This window comes from Pezoporus wallicus, unplaced genomic scaffold, assembly GCF_028554395.1.
Source record: "Pezoporus wallicus isolate ANWC-B61680 ecotype Strahan unplaced genomic scaffold, APGP_CSIRO_Pwel_v1 contig_9772, whole genome shotgun sequence".
NCBI classification, from domain to species: Eukaryota; Metazoa; Chordata; class Aves; order Psittaciformes; family Psittacidae; genus Pezoporus; species Pezoporus wallicus.
Window position 1 is genome coordinate 28247 of NW_026637538.1, and position 17656 is coordinate 45902.

General features: G+C 60.9%; 3 protein-coding genes across 4 annotated transcripts; 2 read left to right on the forward strand and 1 right to left on the reverse strand.

Annotated features, from left to right (window-relative positions):
- Positions 1–116: 116 nt before the first annotated feature.
- On the forward strand, positions 117–7880 carry PFKM (phosphofructokinase, muscle). Of its 2 annotated transcripts, none has more exons than XM_057405998.1 (23): positions 117–237; positions 1577–1681; positions 2250–2323; positions 2428–2505; positions 2625–2814; positions 3008–3173; positions 3307–3351; positions 3440–3548; positions 3618–3713; positions 3816–3908; positions 3988–4113; positions 5245–5309; positions 5391–5454; positions 5532–5678; positions 5913–5983; positions 6070–6157; positions 6241–6393; positions 6478–6642; positions 6767–6828; positions 6915–7026; positions 7208–7307; positions 7487–7592; positions 7733–7880. In XM_057405998.1, the coding sequence occupies exons 2-23, from the start codon at positions 1585–1587 to the stop codon at positions 7878–7880; spliced, it is 2355 nt and encodes a 784-aa protein (XP_057261981.1). In that variant the 5' UTR covers positions 117–237; positions 1577–1584. The 2 variants fall into 2 exon arrangements, with proteins under 2 accessions (XP_057261981.1, XP_057261980.1); XM_057405997.1 differs by lacking the exon at positions 117–237 and adding an exon at positions 1470–1494.
- Positions 7881–9425: 1545 nt separating this feature from the next.
- ASB8 (ankyrin repeat and SOCS box containing 8) lies at positions 9426–12885 on the reverse strand. Its single transcript, XM_057405999.1, has 3 exons — positions 12696–12885; positions 11046–11150; positions 9426–10177 (listed from the first exon to the last, which is right to left on the reverse strand). The coding sequence occupies exons 1-3, from the start codon at positions 12810–12812 to the stop codon at positions 9545–9547; spliced, it is 855 nt and encodes a 284-aa protein (XP_057261982.1). The 5' UTR covers positions 12813–12885; the 3' UTR covers positions 9426–9544.
- A 555-nt stretch (positions 12886–13440) lies between these two features.
- Positions 13441–16081, forward strand: LOC130597467 (zinc finger protein 853-like). Its single transcript, XM_057406020.1, has 2 exons — positions 13441–13578; positions 15475–16081. Exons 1-2 carry the CDS (start codon positions 13506–13508, stop codon positions 16038–16040), a joined length of 639 nt encoding a protein of 212 aa, XP_057262003.1. The 5' UTR covers positions 13441–13505; the 3' UTR covers positions 16041–16081.
- The last annotated feature ends 1575 nt before the right edge of the window (positions 16082–17656 follow it).

A 17656-nucleotide genomic window follows, 5' to 3' on the forward strand; every position in this document is an offset into this window, starting at 1 on the left:
GATCCCGTTACAGCCGATCCCGTTACAGCCGATCCCGTTACAGCCGCTTCCATCCCAGCCAATCCGGTTGCGGCAGCCGCCGGTGCCGGTGCCGGGCTATGGTGGCCGTCCCCATCCCCGTCCCCGAGCTGTCCCCCGAGGCCTCCCGGCTCCTGGTCTCGGCGCTCCTGGCCCTCGCCGCCGGCCTCCTCCTCCTCAGCTTCCTCCCGCCCGCCCCGAGGGGGGGGGGCCCGCCAGGTCAGTGCCCGCCGGTACCCCCAGGGGGGGCACTGGGACCAGTAACGCCCATAGACTGGTACCGGTAACACCCATAGACTGGTGCCGGTAACACCCATAGACTGGTGCCGGTAACACCCATAGACTGGGACCGATAACGCCCATAGACTGGTGCCGGTAACGCTCATGGACTGGGACCAGTAACGCCCGTAGACTGGTGCCAGTGTGGAGTGCAGTCTGGTACCAGTAAGGAGGGCAGACCAGTAATTACAGGGAATACAGACTGATACCAACAGGGAATATAGACTTGAACTAGTAAGGGGCACAGATTTGCCCCACTAAGGAGCACAGACTGGCTCCAGTAAGGAGGATAGACTGGCCCCAGTAAGGGGCACAGGCTGGTACCAGTAAGGAGCACAGACTGGCCCCAGTAAGGAGCACAGACTGGCTCCAGTAAGTAGGATAGACTGGCTCCAGTAAGTAGGATAGACTGGCCGCAGTAAGGAGGATACACTGGCCCCAGTAAGGGGCACAGACTGGTACCAGTAAGGGGCACAGACTGGAACCAGTAAGGAGCACAGGCTGGCCCCAGTAGGGAGCACAGATTGGCCCCAGTAGGGAGCACAGACTGGCCCCAGTAAGGAGCGCAGATTGGCCCCAGTAAGGAGCGCAGATTGGCCCCAGTAGGGAGCACAGATTGCCCCCAGTAGGGAGCACAGACTGGCCCCAGTAAGGAGCATAGACTGGCCCCAGTAAGGTGCAGAGACTGGCCCCAGTAAGGAGCATAGACTGGCCCCAGTAAGGAGCATAGACTGGCCCCAGTAAGGTGCACAGACTGGTACCAATAAGGAGCACAGACTGGTCCCAGTAAGGAGCACAGACTGGTACCAATAATGGAACAGACTGGCTCCAGTAAGGAGACAGACTGGCCCCAGTAGGGAGCACAGACTGGTACCAGTAAGGGGCACAGACTGGCCCCAGTAAGGGGCACAGACTGGTACCAATAAGGAGCACAGACTGGTACCAGTAAGGAGACAGACTAGTACCAATAAGGGGACAGACTGGCCCAGTAACGAAACCAGTAACGAAACAGACTGGCCCCAGTAAGCAGCACAGACTGGCCCCAGTAAGGACACACCAGTCCCCTCAGGGCCGTCCCCCCCTTGCCGGGGAGGGGACACCCCCCCACCAGCGGGTCCGTCCCTCCCCCTGGGCCCATGTAGGGGCCGGTGCCAGTCGGGGGGAGCAGTCGGTGGGTACCAGCGGTGGGTACCAGCGGTGGGCGCAGTCGATGGGCGCAGCCGAGGGCACCTCGCTCCTTCCACCCTCTCAGTTTTGCCCAATCCCCCTCTTTTTCCAGCCAAGAAGATGGCTCAGAACCCGTCGGGACATGGACATGGACACGCCGAGAACATGGGCATCGGCAAAGCCATTGCCGTGCTCACGTCCGGGGGGGACGCGCAGGGTAAGGGACACCCCAAAACCCAGGACTGGGCCCCTGCTTTGGGGAGAAATGGGGTGAAATTGGGGTTTTGGTGGCCGGATCCTGAGCTGGGTTTGGTGCATGGGTGCTTTTCTCTGGGTGGTGGTTTTGGGGGTGACCTTGGAGGGGACAAAGCTGCATGTGCCCCATGGAGTTTAAAGGGTTTAAAGGGACATCAGCAGCATTCGGGCACCAAACCAATCCTGGGGTTTCCCAAAAGTGCAATAATTCAGCCCAGAACTTGTCCTCCATCCAAGTGGCCTCAGTGGGGGGGGCACTGCAATGGAAGGTGTGGGGGGGATTCCAGCCCATGGGGGTCTCTCCCTATCTCTCCCCCCCCCCCCTCCCCCCCCCCCCGGTGCTGTCACCCCGTGTCATGCGGCACCGCTGGTAAATGTCACCGGGGCAAAAATAACCCAGGCAGCTGCAGGGCCGGAGCTGGGGGGGGGAACACGATTTGGGGGGGCTGAGGTGGGTGTACGATGACTTTGGGGGTCCCTTGGGTGATGGGGGGGTCCCAGAGTGACGCTGTCCCTGTTCCCCCCCCCAGGCATGAACGCAGCCGTCCGTGCCGTGGTGCGGGTCGGCATCTACACCGGCGCCAAGGTCTACTTTGTGCATGAGGTTGGTGCTGACCCCCCCCTCTATTCCCAATGCACCAAAGAGCTGGAAGGGGGGTGTTCCCGACACCAGGATGCGCGTGTCCATGTGTGTCCCCCCCCTCCCAGGGCTACCAAGGGCTGGTGGACGGTGGGGACAACATCAAGGAGGCCACGTGGGAGAGCGTGTCCATGATGCTGCAACTGGTGAGCGTGATGGTGGAGGCGGCTCGGTGCCACCCGGTGCCTGGCATAACCCACACCGGAGCTGGGAGCGGGGTGGGAAGGGATGAGCAGACGGATGCAGGGCTGCTGGGGTCCCGCAGGGGGGCACAGTCATCGGCAGCGCCCGCTGCCAGGATTTCCGCACGCGCGAGGGACGCCTCAAAGCCGCCCGGAACCTGGTGAAGCGCGGCATCACCAACCTCTGCGTCATCGGCGGCGACGGCAGCCTCACCGGTGCCGACACCTTCCGCGCCGAGTGGAGCAGCCTCCTGGATGAGCTGGTCAAAACGGGTATGTGTGTGAGCCCCACAAGTGCTTCTGTGGGGCGAGAAAGGGGGTTTGGGACCAAAACGTGCAGGTTTCATGTGCAAAACATGGAGTTTTCACACGCAAAATGCGGGGGTTTCTTCCCATTTTGGAGGTTTGGCCCAGGGGATGTTCGAGGGGGGATGCAGAGGGAAAAGGGGGTGTCCCAACATTGCAGGAGGGATCACGGTGGAGGAGGCAAAGAAGTCAAGTTACCTCAACATCGTGGGCATGGTGGGCTCCATTGACAACGACTTCTGCGGCACCGACATGACCATCGGCACCGACTCGGCGCTGCACCGCATCATGGAGATCGTGGATGCCATCACCACCACGGCGCAGAGGTGATGGGGACCCCCCTGTGTCCCCCATGCCAGGGGGGACTCCAATGTGGTCCAATCCATCGCATCCCAAGTCCAATCCATCCCAAGACCTATGGGTCTGTGGGATGAAGGATGAAACCCGTGTCTCCCGCAGCCACCAGCGGACCTTTGTGCTGGAGGTGATGGGGCGCCACTGCGGGTACGTCCCTGTGCTGCCACCCAGAGCACCCATCAAAAACTGGGGTAAACATCCCCCCCCCCAAACCACCTCTTTCCCCCCATTGCAGGTACCTGGCGCTCATCACTGCCCTGGCCTGTGGTGCTGACTGGGTCTTCATCCCCGAGTCCCCCCCTGAGGATGACTGGGAGGATCACTTGTGCCGGAGGCTGACAGAGGTAGGATGGGCTCCGGTGGGTGCCTTGTCCCCATCCCTGTCCCCGTTGTCACCCCCGGCTCCCCCCTAGACCCGCCTGGGCGGCTCGAGGCTGAACATCATCATCGTGGCCGAAGGCGCCATCGACAAGCACGGCAAAGCCATCACTGCCGATGACATCAAGACGGTGAGCAGGGGCGGGGGGAGAAGTTCCTTTTGGTCCATCCCCATCCCAGCCCTTTCCCGGTGCTGCTGTGGGGCCGGATTCAGGCGCATCCCTGTCCTGCAGCTGGTGGTGAAGCGTTTGGAATACGACACCCGGGTCACCATCCTGGGCCATGTGCAGCGCGGTGGGACACCCTCTGCCTTCGACCGCATCTTGGTAGGCAGCTCCCCCCCCCAGCCCTTTGAGATCGGGGTCTGGGGGGTCTGGGGGTAACATCCCAGCCCTGTCCCTGCAGGGGAGCCGCATGGGGGTTGAAGCCGTCATGGCACTGCTGGAGGCGACCCCCGAAACCCCCGCCTGCGTCGTCAGCCTCTCGGGCAACCAGGCCGTGCGCCTGCCCCTGATGGAGTGTGTGCAGGTGGTGAGTAGGGGACGGGGCCCCCAGGGGGTCAAACCCAATGTGGAAACCCACCCAATGCCATAAACCCAAACCCAAACCCAAACCCAAACCCAAACCCAAACCCAAAAACCCAACCCCACCCAACCCAACCCCAACCCACCCAACAAAACCCAAACCAACTCAATCCAACCCAAACCTACCCAATTCATCCCAACCCAACTCATCCCAACCCAACTCAACCCAACCCAAACCTACCCAATTCATCCCAACCCAACTCAACCCAACCCAACCCAAACCAACGCAATCCAAACTCAACCAACACAATCCAAACCCATCCAACCCAACCCAAATCCACCCAAACCCATCCAATCCAACCCAAACCCACCCAACCAAACCCACTCAACTCAACCCAACCCAATCAAACCCAACTCAATCCAGCCCAAACCCACCCAACCCAACTCACTCAACACAATCCAACCCAACTCAATCCAACCCAAACTCACCCAATCCAAACCAATCCAACCCATCCCAATCCAACCCAGCTCAATCCCAACCAAACCCACTCAACACAATCCAACCCAATCAAACCCAACTCAATCAAACCCAAACCCACCCAATCCAACTCACTCAACACAATCCAACCCAACTCAATCCAACCCAAACCCACCCAATCCAAACCAATCCAACCCATCCCAATCCAACCCAACTCAATCACACCCAAACCCACCCAACCAAACCCACTCAACACAATCCAACCCAATCAAACCCAACTCAATCCAACCCAAACCCACCCAACCAAACCCACTCAACACAATCCAACCCAATCAAACCCAACTCAATCCAACCCAAACCCACCCAACCCAACTCACTCAACACAATCCAACCCAACTCAATCCAACCCAAACCCACCCAATCCAACCCATCCCAACCCAACCCAACTCAATCCCACCCAAACCCACCCAACCAAACCCACTCAACACAATCCAACCCAAAGCCACCTAACCCAACAAAACCCAATCCAACCCAACCCAATCCAACCCCACCCAATCCAACCCAAACCCACCCGACCCAACCCAACACAACCTAATCCAATCCAACCCAAACCCACCCAACCCAATCCAACCCAACCCAAATGCCATTTGCTCCCCACAGACCAAAGACGTGACAACAGCAATGAACGAGGGCCGCTTTGAGGATGCCCTGAAGCTGCGGGGCCGGTGAGCACCCACACCCCGACCCCACAGAGCACCCTGAGCCGCGGCCACCCCAGGGTCCCTCACACACCTCCCCCATTGCAGGAGCTTCCAGAACAACTGGAATGTCTACAAGCTGCTGGCGCACATCCGCCCACCCTCCACCAAGGTACGGCCACAGGGATGGGGTAATGGGGACCCCCCCCGAGCCCCACAGATCCCCCACACCGGCTCTGTCCCCCACAGAGCGGTTACACACTGGCTGTGCTCAACGTGGGTGCCCCGGCTGCCGGCATGAACGCCGCTGTCAGGTCAACCGTGCGCATCGGGCTCATCCATGGGCACCGCATGCTGGCCGTGCACGATGGCTTCGAGGGGCTCGCTGAGGGCAAGGTGGGAGCCTTGGGAATGGGGGGGGCAGAGGGCAGGGAATGGCCCCCAAACCAGCAGACACGGCCTCATAGGGAAAGGGGATCCCCCGGGATGGGGAGGTTCAACCTCAGCCCCACCATGGTTCATCCTGCTGATGGTCCTGGCATGGGGAGCACTGGGTTACCCCGGTAACGCTTTGATACGGACCCCCAAATCCTCCTCCTGTACCCCTTTATCATGCTGCTTTACCCCCAGATAGAAGAGATCAGCTGGGAGCGCGTCGGCAGCTGGATAGGGCTGGGAGGATCCAAACTGGGGACAAAGAGGTAATGTGGAGGGGGAGGTCCCCAGGTTGAGCCCCCCACCCCAGGCAGGATCAGCCACAGATGCTTCTCCTCCCCCCCCCCCCCAGGACCTTGCCCAAGAAATACTTTGAGGAAATCAGCATCAACATCAGCAACTTTGGCATCCATGGACTGATCATCATCGGCGGCTTTGAGGTGAATGGGGTGGTGGGTGCAGGCAGCACCAGCACTGCACCAGCACCAGCACCAGAGCAGCACCAACACCCCGTGTCCTCCAGGCTTTCACGGGCAGCCTGGAGCTGATGGAGGGAAGAGCCAAGTTCGAGGAGCTCTGCATCCCACTCTGCGTCATCCCCGCCACAGTCTCCAATAACGTCCCCGGCTCCGACTTCAGCATCGGCGCCGATACCGCGCTCAACACCATCACCACGGTGCAGCCCCGCGCCCCCCTCCCCGTGTAACAGCAGCATTCACCTAAATCCCTTTATTCCACCCCAATTCCTGCACCTCCGCAGACCTGCGACCGCATCAAGCAGTCGGCGGCGGGGACCAAGCGCCGCGTCTTCATCATTGAGACCATGGGCGGCTTCTGCGGCTACTTGGCCACCATGGCGGGGCTGGCGGGCGGTGCTGACGCTGCCTACATCTATGAGGAACGCTTTAACATCCACGACTTGCAGGTTGGGGACCCCCCCTCACGCTGGGTGCCTCCATTCCGGGCAGTGCCGCAGCCCCATGGCGGTAGGAGCTGTATTAATTCCCATTTTCCAAGCGCTCCCAATGCCTGTTTCCTGCTCTACGTAGGTCAACGTGGAGCATTTAACTGAGAAGATGAAGACGACGGTGAAGAGGGGGCTGGTGCTCAGGTCCGTGCCTGTGTTGGGATGGGGGGGAGCTGAGACCTGTCATGCTCATGTCACCCCCATGAGCCCATCTCCCTTCCTTGGTGCAGGAATGAGCGGTGCAACGAGAACTACACCACGGACTTCATCTACAACCTCTACTCAGAGGAAGGGAAGGGTATCTTCGACTGCAGGAAGAACGTGCTGGGGCACATGCAGCAGGTAGGGAACCCCCCAGGCAACAGGAAGGTGGTCCCCGGGGAAGGGGGACCTGTGCACCAGGGACTGGAGATGCTCAAGGCCAGGTTGGATGGGGCTTGGAGCAAGCTGCTCTAGTGGTTGGAACTGGAGGAGCTTTAAGGTCCCTTCCCACCCAGCCCATTCCATGATTTTTCCTGCACAGGGCGGCACCCCGACCCCCTTCGACAGGAACTTTGGCACCAAAATGGGTGCCAAGGCTGTGGCCTGGATCACTGGGAAGATCAAGGAGTGCACCCGGCACGGTGGGTGCTGTGCTAAGGGGGGTTTCTCTGCCTTACTTCCCCACTGCCATGGGGGGGGGGGGGTATTGCCAAAAGCACCCCCCAGCTCCCACACCTCAATGTAAAGGCCCCCATGCAGATGTAGGGGTGCTTCCCCCTCCTGAGCCTCCTCCTTCCCTCCCTCCCTCCCTCCCTCCCAGGCCGGATCTTCGCCAACACGAAGGACTCGGCCTGCCTGTTGGGAATGCGCAAGCGCAGCCTCGTCTTCCAGCCCCTCACCGAGCTCAAGGAGGAGACGGACTTCGAGTAGGTGCCCCCTTGCTCCCTTGCTCCTGAGGCCGAGCTCCAGCCCCAGCAAGGATCAGTGCAGGCTGGGAATGCTGCCCTCGGGTGATGCACGTGGTCCCCATGCAGGACCATCACGTTGCTGTCTGTCTCCCACCCAGGCACCGCATCCCGAAGGAGCAGTGGTGGCTGAAGCTTCGCCCCATCCTGAAGATCCTGGCCAAGTACAACATCGAGCTGGACACCTCGGAGACAGCCCACCTGGAGCACATCACACGCAAAGGGATCTCACTCGAGTCCAACAACTGAGAGGCTTCCCCTGCCCCAGCCAGGGCAGCAGCCCTGCACCCCAAGGGCACCCGCTGCTGTGCCACAAAGCTGCTTTTCCCCAATCACAGGGCTTCCTAAGGGTAAATTTGGGGTTGGTTTAGGTATTTTATGGGCTTTTAAAGGAGAAAAGCAGCTCCCCACGTGTAGGTGGGATGTCACAATGAGCTGAGAGCAAGAGCCCCAGGGACACCACTTTAGTCTTAACAATTCACAGTGAAGATGCTTCAATAAACCCCTCACTCACTCGTGGTGGCAAATGTGGATCAGGCTCCAGCCTCCGGTGCTCATCCCATGGGAAGGTGAATATGGCTCCTGCACACACCCCTGGGCCCACTGGCTTTGTCTCCCAGGATAACAGGGAGGAATCCAACATTTCCAATCTGAGTTCCCCCCCCTCCAAGTTTCAAGCAATGATCAAAGTTGAGGCACCTGATGTCACCTTCCCTGAGCATGGGCAGCTCTCCTGGAGGATCCCAGGGTGAGGAATGCACACATGGGAGGATGATGCATCCCAAACCCTTCCCCAAGCCAAGGGGTAAAGGGTGGATCAGAGGGTTCAGGCTGTGCTCAGAGGTTAAACCCATGCAGAGCTCAGAGGGATGAGTGTTTGCCAAGGCACAACCATGGATGGGGCCTGTGTCAGGTGCCAAACCCAAGCACAGGAACGGGACCACCAGCAGCAGCACCCCCAAACCCCATCCTGAGGCACCCTCCCTGCTTCAGTGAGGACCCCAAAGGAGTGGGACTGATCCCCAGCCTCGAGTGGGTGACACACATGCACTTTCCAAAGTTTATTTCCATGGATACATGACGGAGCAAAGGGAGAATGGGTGCTGCCCGCGGGGGTCCTGCCCGGTGCCCCCTGCCAGCACATCCTCACTCCTCCTCCTGAAGTCCATACACACACACACACACATAAAATCAACAACAGTGAGTTAATGGTGAAAACCAAAGCTAAGGAGGGGCTTGGGGGGGTTATGGTGTTGGCAGATGGGGGGAGACCCCCTGCTCAGGTGCATGGAGCATCCCCAGCTCCGAGTGGAGCTACTCTGGAGCAGGAAGCCAAGTGTTGGCTTTTGGGGTGCTCCCACCCTCTTCCCCTCTCCAGCAGTGACACATCTTAGAGATAAGAAGGGAAAAACACATTTCCAGGCATTGAGGGGATGAGGACACACAAGCTCTTCCCATCTGCAGGGCGTTGTTGCCATGTGTGGGTCCAAGCGGTGAGCGAAGGTGCTGGCTGCACACAGGTTCACTACATACATTTAAGGAGGCTTAATCCACGTCCCACAGGATTCTGTGGGCCTGAGAACACCTCCTCTTGCGTTCCTGCCTCCAAAGGAGGCTCTCCCTGCTCTCCTCATGCCTAGAAAGCTTTCCTTTCCCCAGGGCAAAAAAAAAACAGAGGGGAAAAGCCAGGTTAATTCATCAGCTGGGGTGTAATCTGCCATGAAAAGGGGTCAGTTCATCTCAAGAAGGGAGAGCGTGGCAGGAACCGCCGAGCAGGCGCTGAGGGCACAGCAGCACGGCTGGCTCCCTGCTGGGCAGAGCAGGCTGACCACCAGTGAGTGGGGAGGGGAATGCAGCACCCACGAATCCCAAACCATCCTCGTCCTTCATCCTCCCGGCGCCCCGTCCTTGGCTTAGCTGAGCAGCAGCACGTACTCCTTGAGGCAGGTGGGCAGAGGCAGCTGCTTCACGGCCTCCGGCAGGAACCGCACGCCCAGGCTGCGGCGCACGGCGTAACGCGACAGCGTCTGCAGTGTCCCCGGGGCCGAGCAGAGCAGGGTGAGCTTCTGGCAGAGCTGCTGGTCCCTGGTCACCTCCCAGGGCATGCTCCCGTTCTTCCTCAGCTCAAAGTGTCCGATGGCGCGATGGAGAAGATCGAAGCAGGAATCCTCCCGCTCCGTCCCCAAGCCCCGCACCAGCAACGCCACCAGACGGGAGATGGGGCTTTGCCCTTTGAGGTTGACCACGCGGACCTCGGCGCCGAAGTCGAGCAGGACGCTGACGCTCTCCAGGTTGCCCTTCATGGCGGCCCAGCTCAGGGGGGTGTCGTTGTTGTAGTCACGGGCGTTGACCAGGGCGCCGTTCTCCAGCAGCGCCCGCACGCACTCCGCGTTGTTCTTGAAGGCCGCCCAATGCAGGGGGGTGTCCTTGTTCCCGTCCAGGGCGTTGGGGTTGGCGCCGTATTCCAAGAGGATTTCCACGCACGTTTCGTCCTTCTCCGCCGCGTAGTGAAGGGCTGTGCGGTTGTAGCCATCCAGAGCGTTCACCTGCAGGATGAGGGGAGGGAGGAGAATGGGTTCAGGGCTCCTGAGGGCATCAAGGGAAGCTCCATGGCGTGAAAGCATTCCACGTCCCAAGTTTAGTGGGTGGGAAGATGAGGTGGGGGGGACGACGGGACCTGAAGAGCAGCCAGAAGGAAGTGCCACAAATGAGGCACCACAGAGGTTTCATTTCCTTCAGGATTCCATCTCCCAGATGAAAGGGCACCCCAAGACCTCAGGCACAAACACTGCACTCCCTGGTGGGATGAGAAACCTTCACCTGGGTCCATTTTACCTTGCAAGGGGCACGAAACCATAGAATCATGGAATGTGTCGGGTGGGAAGGGACCTTAAAGCTCCTCCAGCTCCAACCTCCTGCCACGGGCAGGGACCCCTTCCACTGGAGGAGGGTGCTCCAAGCCCCTGTGTCCAACCTGGCCTTGAGCTCTGCCAGGGATGGGGCAGCCACAGCTTCTCTGTGCACCCTGTGCCAGTGCCTCAGCACCCTCACAGGGAAGAGCTTCTGCCCCAGAGCTCATCTCAGTCTCCCCTCGGGCAGGTTCAAGCCATCCCCCTTGGCCTGTCCCTCCATCCCTTGTCCAAAGCCCCTCTCCAGGTTTCTTGTAGCCCCTTTAGGCACTGGAGCTGCTCTAAGGTCTCCCAAGCCTGTGTCCGTGTTGATTGTCCCGACCCAGAGGCAGGACCTTGCCCTTGGCCTCATTGAGCCCCATGAGGTTCACACTGGCCTCCACCAACACAAAAACAGTACCACATAATCTCACGGGCTCCAGCCCCAGCCTCCCAACTCCCCAGCCCCCTGTTTCAAAGGGCCCTTTATCTTTTTACCGTGCTTTTATAGTTTCAAGGCCTTTACCTCTGCTCCCTTCTGCAGCAGGAGCTCGACGCAGTCGGCATCAGCCACCATGCAGGCGCAGTGCAGCGGCTTCAGCGTCCCGTGCATGCAGTTCACATCTGCACCCTGGAGAGCACAGCAAAGCCCAGCTGGGACCAGCAAACCGGCCCAGCCTGGCCCTTCCAACCCAAACAGCACCTCCAGCCCCCCCACCAGAGGTTTGTTAATGGAGAAGTGTCATCACCCCTCCTGCACAGCCTGGGGGCTTGCTTCAGGGCTTGCACGGAGCTCCCTGAGGGGCAGGAGCTCATGCATTGCTCCAGGCTTTGGGTTTAGTTCATTTATCATCACTAAATGATGCCTGAAGACATCGAGCGCTGCAGGGGGTTGGTGTGACCCATGGAGGTGGTTATCCTCCGTGTGCCGACTCTCTGCTCCGGAGGGATCTTAAGGAATGGCTGGTGTGAGGCTGGATGGGCCCAGAGGAGGGGTTGGAAAGGAAATTGGGGTCTCTGGCTCACCAGCAGTGGTTCAGAAGCCACCGGTGAGGCTCTGGCATGGCATGGGAGCATCCCTGGTGGGACACAGCCCTGAGCTGAACCCGGGGGCTCGGGGGCTTTCCAAGGGTGTCTCCAAGGAGGTTTATGATGCTTTGCAGTGGCCTCACCACCCAAAATAGCTCACCAGCTGCCTGGAGCCGTCAGGCGCAGCCAGGGCTCTCCAGTGCCCACAGGAGTGACCCGGGCTGAGGTGAATCATGGAATAGCTTGGGTTGGGAGGGACCCTAAAGCTCATCTAGGCCAATTCCCCCTCAATAAGCTGGGACACCTTCAACTAGATCAGGTAGCCCAGAACGACATCCAGCCTGGCCTGGAATGCCTCCAGGAATGAGGCATCCACCACCTCTCTGGGCAGCCTGTGCCAGGGTTTTACCACCCTCATTGCAAAGGATTGCTTCCCCACATTCAGACTGAATCTCCTCTCCTGGTTTAAAACCATCACCCCTCATCTTGTCACAATAGGCTAGGCTGAAAAGTCTCTCTCCATCTTTCTTACAGGCCCCTTTTAAGAACTAAAAGGCCACGATAAGGTCTCCCCTTCAGGAGCCTTCTCTTCTCCAGGCTGCCCCAGCCCAGCTCTCTCAGCCTGGCTCCAGAGCAGAGCTGCTCCAGCCCTTGTAGCATCCCCTTGGCCTCCCTCCAGCAGCTCCACGTCCCTCTTGTGCTGCTGCCCCAGAGCTGGGTCAGGACTGCAGGGGGGGGTCTCCCCAGAGCACAGCAGAGGGTCAGGATCCCCTCCCTGAGCTGCTGCTCACGGTCTGGGGGTGCACCCAGCACACGGGGGGGTTCTGGGCTCAAGTGCCCACTGAAGCCAAGTCACGGGGAGCCTCTCCTCACCCAACACCCCAAGTCCTTCCCCTCAGGGTTACTCTCAACCCCTCCATCCCCAGCCTGTGCTGGTACCCGTGGTTGCCCCGACCTAGGCAAAGCTCCAAATCCACCCTCCGTGGGGGCAAGGATGGGCTCCAGCCCCACCAGCCCCTCACCCTCCCGGGTGTTCCAACAGCGGGGACCCATACCCGCGGCCCGACCCGCAGCTCCGGGGCACCGGACGGGGCGTCCCACCGCGGAGCCCTCCCCTAAGCCCCTGCGGGCCTGGCTGGGGTCTCACCCTGCCTATGAGATCCTCCACGTTGTCCCGCGGGAAGGAGCGGATGGCGGCGATGGTGCGGATGAGCCGCTCCGACAGCGAGTACTTGCTCTGGATGCTCTGCATGATGTACCACATAGTGCGGGGCCGACGGCAGCATGCCCCGGGCGGCCCCGACGAGCCCCCGGCCACAGGCCCTCAGCGGCTCCCCCTCCGGGGCGGCGGGCAGGGGCGGGGGGGGTCCCGGTGCTAACGGGGGTCCCGTGGGGGGGTCCCGTGGAAGGGTCCCGTGGGGGGGTCCCGGTGTTAACGGGGATCCCGTGGGGGGGGTCCCGTCGGGGAAACCCGTGGGGGGAGTCCCGGTGCTAACGGGCGTCCCGTGGAGGGGTCCCGGTGCTAAAGGGGGTCCCGTGGGGGGGGTCCCGGTGCTAACGGGGATCCCGTGGGGGGGGGTCCCGTGGGGGGGGGTCCCGGTGTTAACGGGGTCCCGTGGGGGGGGTCCCGGTGCTAACCCCCCCCCCCCAAAAAAAAAAAGGGGCAAAAAAAAAACACCCCCCCCCCCCCCCCCCCGCCCCTTTTCCCCCTTCCCGTGATGATGGCGATGCTCGGGGGGAGCGCGGCCCCTTCCCCAGATTGGGGGGTGGTGTCAGGAGGGGAAGGGGGGGTTCGCGATGGGGATGCCTCAAACCGCAACCCATGGGCTTGGTGCCCCCCCCGCACTATCAGGAGCTGGGGCATGGATGGGATGGGGACCCCCCCCCCCCCCCACGTGTCACCCCATCTCTTTGCCCCCCCATCCCGGTCAGGATCGCCCCGTCTGAGCGTGCTGGGATGGCAGCGATGGATGCGGAGGGGCAAGCGCCCGCCCGGGACCCACAGGAGGTGCCAGAGGGGACCCCCGCAGGTGAGACACATCCCCCCCCCCAAAAGCAGCTCCTGGCCATGGTAAGGGGCTGTGGTGTGTCCTTGTGGGGTGCTGAGTTCTTATGGGGGGTTCTCCCGTTCCCATTGTGTGGGGCTGCTCTGATTCCTGCTATGTGGGTGCTCCAGGGATGGGGGATGTCCTGTTCCCATGGCATGGGGGCACCCCGATGTCACAGCACAGGGGTATCGCAGCTCCATTCCCATGGCACAAGGATACCCCAAAGTATGGGGCTACAACGATCCCACAGCACAGAGGTATCCCAGCCCTGGCGTGCAGGGATGTGCCATTCCCGTTGCATGGGATACCCTGTTCCTGGGGTATGGGGTGTGTTATAAGGGATCCAGGGATGTCCATTCCCATGGCAAGGGGTTACCCTGATTACAGGGTATGGGGGTGCCCCCATCCCTTGGTGTGGGGTTGCCCTGGTTACAGAAGGAGGGGATGCTCCAGTCCTGGGGTGCAGGTACCCAGGTCCAGTGGCATGGGGGTACCCCAACCCTGCAGCACAGCTGTGTCCCGGTGCATGGTGAAGGGATGCTCTGATCTGCGGTTAGCGGATGTCCCATGCCTGTGGGGCAATCCCAATCCCGGGGTGCAGGGGTTCCCCATGGCATCCAGATACCTCAATCTCACAGTGCAGGGATGTCACAGCCCCACAGCACAGGGATGCTCCAGTCCCAGGGCGCAGGGATGTCCCTGCTGTGTGGTGTGGGGAGGCCTCAGTTTAGGGATGCAGGGATCCCCCATCACTGTGGCACAGGGACACTGATCCCAGGATGCAGGGATGTCCCAGTACCACATTGTGGGGATGTCCCTGTCCTATGGCATGCTGATGATCTGATCTCGGGTACCTTGCTCCCACACCATGGGAATGTCCCAGTTCTGGGGTGCAGGGACGTCCTGATCCCATGGTGTGGGCATGTTCCGATCCCACTTCATGACAATGCCCTGATCCTGGGGTACAGGGATGTCCCAATCCCATGGCATGGGGATGATCTGATCCCGGGGTGCAGGACATGCAGCAGGGGCTGCACCGGGAGTTCAGCCTGGGCTTGGGAGTGGGACAGGGGTGTCACTGCTGTCCCCAAACCGGAGAGGGGATGGGGAAGGTGGAGAGGGGATGGGGAAGGTGGGAAGGGGATGGAGAAGGGACAGAGGGATAGGGAAGGTGGAAAAGGGGATGGAGAAGGGAGGAAGGGATGGAGAAGGGGAAGAGGGAACGGGGAAGAGGGGATAGAGAAAGGGAAGATGAGTTGGAGAAGGTGGAAAAGGGATGGAGAAGGGGAAGAGGGGATTGGGAAGGTGGAAATGGGGATGAAGAAGGGGAAGAGGGAACGGGGAAGAGGGGATAGAGAAAGGGAAGATGAGTTGGAGAAGGTGGAAAAGTGATGGAGAAGGGGAAGAGGGGATGGAGGAGGGATAGAGGGGTGGAAAAGGTGGAAAAGGGGATGAAGAAGGGAACAAGGGATGGAGAAGGGGAGGAGGGGATGGGAAAGGTGGAAAAGAGGATGAAGAAGGGGAAGAGGGAAGGGGGAAGAGGGGATAGAGAAAGGGAAGATGGGTTGGAGAAGGTGGAAAAGGGATGGAGAAGGTGGAAAAGGGATGGAGAAGGTGGAAAAGGGATGGAGAAGGGGAAGAGGGCATGGAGTTAGAAAAGGGATGGAGAAATAATGATGGAGAAAGGGGAAGAGGAGGTGGGGAAGGGGCAGAACAAATGGGGAAGGGGAAGCGGGGATGGAGAAGGGGAAGCGGGGATAGAAAAGGTGGAAAAGGGATGGAGAAGAGGACAGAGGGGACGGCACAGGGGGGACACAACCCCTCGGTGCCACCCATGCCAGTGCGTCCTGCTGGTGCCCAGCTCTCCTCTCCCCACAGCCCACCCCATCCCGCCGGCCTCGGGCAGGGACTCTCCCGTGCGCCCAGCGCGGCCGCGACGGAAGGCACCGGCCCGTGGAGCAGCCAAGGCACCGGGACAAGCGGGGGGCCTGGGGCTGCTGGGGGGGCTGCGGGGGGGCCGCCTGCGCCCCACCATCTGCAGCGAGTGCGGGAAGGGCTTCAGCCGCAGCTCGGACCTGGCGCGGCACCAGATCACCCACACGGGCGAGAAGCCCTTCAGGTGCGGCGCCTGCGGCAAAGGCTTCAGCCAGAACTCCAACCTGGTGACGCACCGGCGCATCCACACCGGCGAGAAGCCCTACGGCTGCGGCGCCTGCGGGAAGCGCTTCAGCGAGAGCTCGGCGCTCATCCAGCACCAGCGGACCCACACCGGGGAGCGGCCCTACGGCTGCGGGGAGTGCGGGAAGCGCTTCAGCGTCAGCTCCAACCTCATCCGGCACCGGCGCACCCACACCGGCGAGCGGCCCCACGTCTGCGCCGACTGCGGGGATGGCTTCCGGCACAAGGCCCAGCTCCGCCGGCACCAGAAGCTTCACGCCGTGTGATGGGGACGTTGGGATGGGGATGAAGGGATGGGGACATCGGGATGGGGATGCTGGGATGGGAACATCAGGAAGGGGACATTGGGATGGGGACAGCGGGATGGGGACACAAGGATGGGGATGGGGACATCAGGATGGGGATGGAGAGTCCAAGATGGGGACACTGGGATGGGGATGGGGACATCAGGATGGGGATGGGGACATCAGGATGGGGATGGAGAGTCCAAGATGGGGACACTGGGATGGGGATGGAGGCACCAGCATGGGGACATTGGGATGGCGATGAAGGGATGGGGACACCAGGATGGGGATGGAGTGTACAAGATGGGGACACTGGGATGGGGACACTGGGTTGGGGTGGAGGCATCAGCATGGGGACATTGGGATGGCGATGAAGGGATGGGGACACTAGGATGGGGACACTGGCATGAGGACATCAGGATGGGGATGGAGAGTCCAAGATGGGGACACTGGGATGGAGACACTGGGTGGGGGTGGAGGCATCAGCATGGGGACATTGGCATGGCGATGAAGGGATGGGGACACCAGGATGGGGACACTGGGATGAGGACATCAGGATGGGGATGGAGAGTCAAAGATGGGGACACTAGGATGTGGACACTAGGTTGGGGACACTGGGTTGGGGACACTGGAATGGGGATGGGGGCATTAGGATGGGGATGGGGACATCAGGATGGGGATGGAGAGTCCAAGATGAGGACACTGGGATGGGGATGGAGGCACCAGCATGGGGACATTGGGATGGCAATGAAGGGATGGGGACATCAGGATGGGGACACTGGGATGAGGACATCAGGATGAAGATGCCAGGATGGGGACACTGGGATGGGGACACCAAGGTGGGGGTGCTGGGATGGGGATGAAGGGATGGGGTTGGGGACATCAGGATGGGGACACCGGAATGAGGAGGCCAGGATGATGATGCTAGGATGGAGCTACTGGGATGGGGATGAAGGGATGGGAATGGGGACATCAGGATGGGAACATTGGGGTGGGGATGAAGGGATGGAGATGCTGGGATGGGGACACCAGGATGGCGACGCTAGAATGAGGATGCCAGGATGGGGATGGGGACACCAGAAATGGGGACGCTGAGATGGGGATGCTGGGATGGGGATGGGGACACTCCAGGTTGGGGATATTGGAATGGGGATGTTGGAATGGAGACACTGATATGGGGACAAGGATTCCAGGGCTGGGATGCTGGAATGGGGCCACCGAGGTGGGGAAAAGGATGCTGGGATGGGGATAGGGACGCTGGGATGGGGAGAGGGACGCTGGGATGGGGAGAGGGACACTGGGATGGGGATGAGGACACTGGGATGGGGATAGGGACACTGGGATGGGGAGAGGGACACTGGGATGGGGATGAGGACACTGGGATGGGGATGCAGGGGACACCGGGATGAGTGCCCCAGGAAGGAGATGCCTTTGGGGCGCATCCCCACCAGTGGGCACCGGCATCGCGGGGCCGGGGGCCGCGTCGGGCAGGAGCGGGGCCGAGGCTCCCCCCCCCCCCCCCCCCCCCAAACCGGGGACCTCAATAAACGGCTCCCGAGCAGCGGCGCTCCCCGGGCATCACCGCAGGGATCCGGATC